This window comes from Narcine bancroftii, chromosome 1 (assembly GCF_036971445.1).
Source record: "Narcine bancroftii isolate sNarBan1 chromosome 1, sNarBan1.hap1, whole genome shotgun sequence".
In the NCBI taxonomy this organism is placed as follows: Eukaryota; Metazoa; Chordata; class Chondrichthyes; order Torpediniformes; family Narcinidae; genus Narcine; species Narcine bancroftii.
Window position 1 is genome coordinate 408,644,159 of NC_091469.1, and position 2,865 is coordinate 408,647,023.

The window sequence follows — 2,865 nt, forward strand, 5'->3', positions numbered from 1 at the left end:
CACTGATCTGCCCCAGCACATTAATATCTCTGTTTAAGTTTTTAATGTTATCCTGAACCTTTTTCATGTTCCATTTCTGTATCTCTAACTCCTTTTCTATTTTCTTGGACTCCAGAGGGGTCTCTACATCTATTACTCCCCCTTCTATTTTTATTAAAGGGGCCTGTACCTCGTCTGATGTGTCCCTATTCCCGTGGTTCTTGTCACACCCCAGTGTCTCAATATCTGGATATAAGGGACGTGACTCCAGTATCCCATCTGGGGTGTCAGAGAGAGAGAGAGAGAGAGAGAGAGAGAGAGAGAGAGAGAGAGAGAGAGAGCATAGCGAGAGAAAGAGATAGAGAGGCAGATACACAGAGCACAAGAGATAGAGAGAGAAAATGCCTTGCACTGGCCCCACTGGGAGAAAAGTCTTCAGATTAACACTTTCGTTTCAAAGGTTTCAAAAGGTTCTCATCCTGTGATCACTGGTCTGGATCAGATTGGGTCTCCCACCACTGGGAACTATCACTCCTTCCTTCCCTCCCACCTCGAGTGAGCTACACGTCAGCCCACAATGTCTGCCCTGATCCCGCAATGGTGGGGGTGCGGGAAAAAGGGAGGGAGAGAGGATAAAACAGGATCCCATTTGATGCGGAGCTGGAATTGTGGGCACAAAATTAAAACCAAATTGTATTTCTCTGCCCTGCCCAACCTGGGGATTTCAGGGCAGCACCGCCACAGATTGGGATTGGGAGGGGGAGTGGGTGAGAGAGGAGGGGGGGGGAGAAGAGAGAGAGGGGGAGAGAAGAGAGAGGGGGGAGGGTGAAAGGAGGGAGGGAGAGAGCAAACCCGGACACTTCGTGGCTGGAAACTGGAAACAGGCACTTTTCCTTTCCCTTCTGTGTTTTGTTTCTTCCAGCTTATCTAAGCCTCTACGTTTTAAAATTTTTTTTTCCTCACCTGTCAGGAACATCTCAGTGCCCCCGGGTAACCAACCCCTCTTCCTCCAGCGGTCTACACATTTTCGGAGCATTTTTTGTTTTTCCAATGCCGCATTACTGGTATTTCGCTCCTCTAATTCCTGATTAATTTCCTTAATAACTTGGTCAAAAGTCTTAGCAGGCAACTGTACAGCCATAGCTGCGGGACCGCTTTCTAATGCCTGTTTTAATTTAGGTTTTTGTCCGTTTAGGGGATCTATGTCAACGAAAATTACTTTTAAAAATGTCTCCTTGCAAGCTGGATGACTAATATCTTTTAAAAGAACAGTCTCTAAGTCTTGTCCTCCAATTGACTTCAGACTGTCCTGTATACTCTGATTGCTCGTTTTCCACTCTCTGTTTTCCCAAAGGGGTCTGAAAGTTAAATTACAACTAGAAAACCAAATATTTGGGCTATACTTTTGTCCTGTTTCCCTGTACCAATCTATGAATTTACGTAACTTTATCTCCTTGGTGATGTTGGGAATACCCTCATTTAACTTATCAAAAGTATTTCGAATAAACTGGGTGTCTCTTAGGAGTTTGTCAACTTTTTCATTAATATCTCCTACCTGATCCGGACACAGCTGTCGCAGCCTTCTGTCGTCGTTCTTGTTCACCAGGCAGGCGTCCCTGAGTACTTTTTTTGTTGTCTCAAGGTCTCTAGTGTCTGCTGTGGTATTCCACCACGGCGAATTGGGGAAATAAATTCTTAACTTCTCAAGTGTACAGACATTATCATACCTACCGGACATTTATAAGTCAGTCTCTCAGATACAATTGAGGCCAATAAGCCTGAACCTTTGTTTTCTTTCAAAGCCCAACCTTCACGTGGGAGATTTCTCCTCTTAATAACCAGTTTAGGGCAGAAAACTCAGGTCCTCAATTGTTTATAGACCACCTTCTCACTCTATTGGACTTTGCAACGACACAATAAAGACGTTTAAACTCTAGTAGTTTCTTGCGAAGCACTTAATAAATGTCATTCAAACACCTTAAGGACTTTTATCTTGTCTGTAATCACTTACGTGTTACAATCCTGGCATGCGACCTTCAATTGTGGTCGTCTAATTTGTCCGATCTCCAGTTCTTACTGACAATCATAAAGATTTAAAAAAAAAAAAGAGAATTTTGTTAAAACAGGCTTCTCTGGACCTTTTTATCAGCCGGCTGAGATGATTGTCAGAAAAAACAGAAACCGTCGTCCAGTGTTCACTCACCCATCACGTCGGGGTCACCAAATTGTTAGGTCTGCATTGTTCATGAATGAGTGAGACAAACACCAGACTGAGTCGAAATCAGGGTTCTTTGTTCTTTATTACCGGATTGTAACACTTGCGACTAACAAAGTTAGTCGGAGAATGCATTCTGCCGTTATCAGCAAAATGGTGATTTTTTATACCCTTGGATACATGCTTAGAACATCATCATATCATTACTTGTCCAATGACTAAAACTGTTGCTATCCTTTCCCTGCTAGCTTCCTGCCTCTCAATCCATCAATGTCTCTCTTATCTTGTAAGTACAAGGATGCATTCTGTTACTCCTTAGTACTGGGTGACTCCTTCTCCGGTCCCATCTCATGATGTTTTACCTAACAGGAGTACAAGGACACCTCCCCTTCTTGTTACTGCCCTGTACAGGGTAACTCCCTACACATTCCCATCTCATGATGTTTTACCTTACACTAGGTGTACTAAGGAAGTATACTGGATGGTTGTATCATGACCAGAAACGTAGAAAGTTGCAAAAGGCAGCAAACGTACCCAGGTTCATCACAGGTGCTGGCATCCCATCCATTGAAGACCTCGATGTGAGGGAAGGTGGGCAAAATTGTAAAGGACCTCCGTCACCCCAGTGCCAGCTTTTTCTCACTGATACTTTGGGGAGGAAGGTACAGAAG

The 2,865-nt window shown here is 43.8% G+C and overlaps 1 protein-coding gene across 1 annotated transcript; it reads right to left on the minus strand.

The window, feature by feature from the left end:
* Positions 1 to 263: 263 nt before the first annotated feature.
* Positions 264 to 2,630, minus strand: LOC138751520 (uncharacterized). The gene is made up of 2 exons (XM_069913874.1): positions 2,183 to 2,630; positions 264 to 2,055 (listed from the first exon to the last, which is right to left on the minus strand). Exon 2 carries the CDS (start codon positions 1,715 to 1,717, stop codon positions 704 to 706), a length of 1,014 nt encoding a protein of 337 aa, XP_069769975.1. The 5' UTR covers positions 1,718 to 2,055; positions 2,183 to 2,630; the 3' UTR covers positions 264 to 703.
* Positions 2,631 to 2,865: the final 235 nt, after the last annotated feature.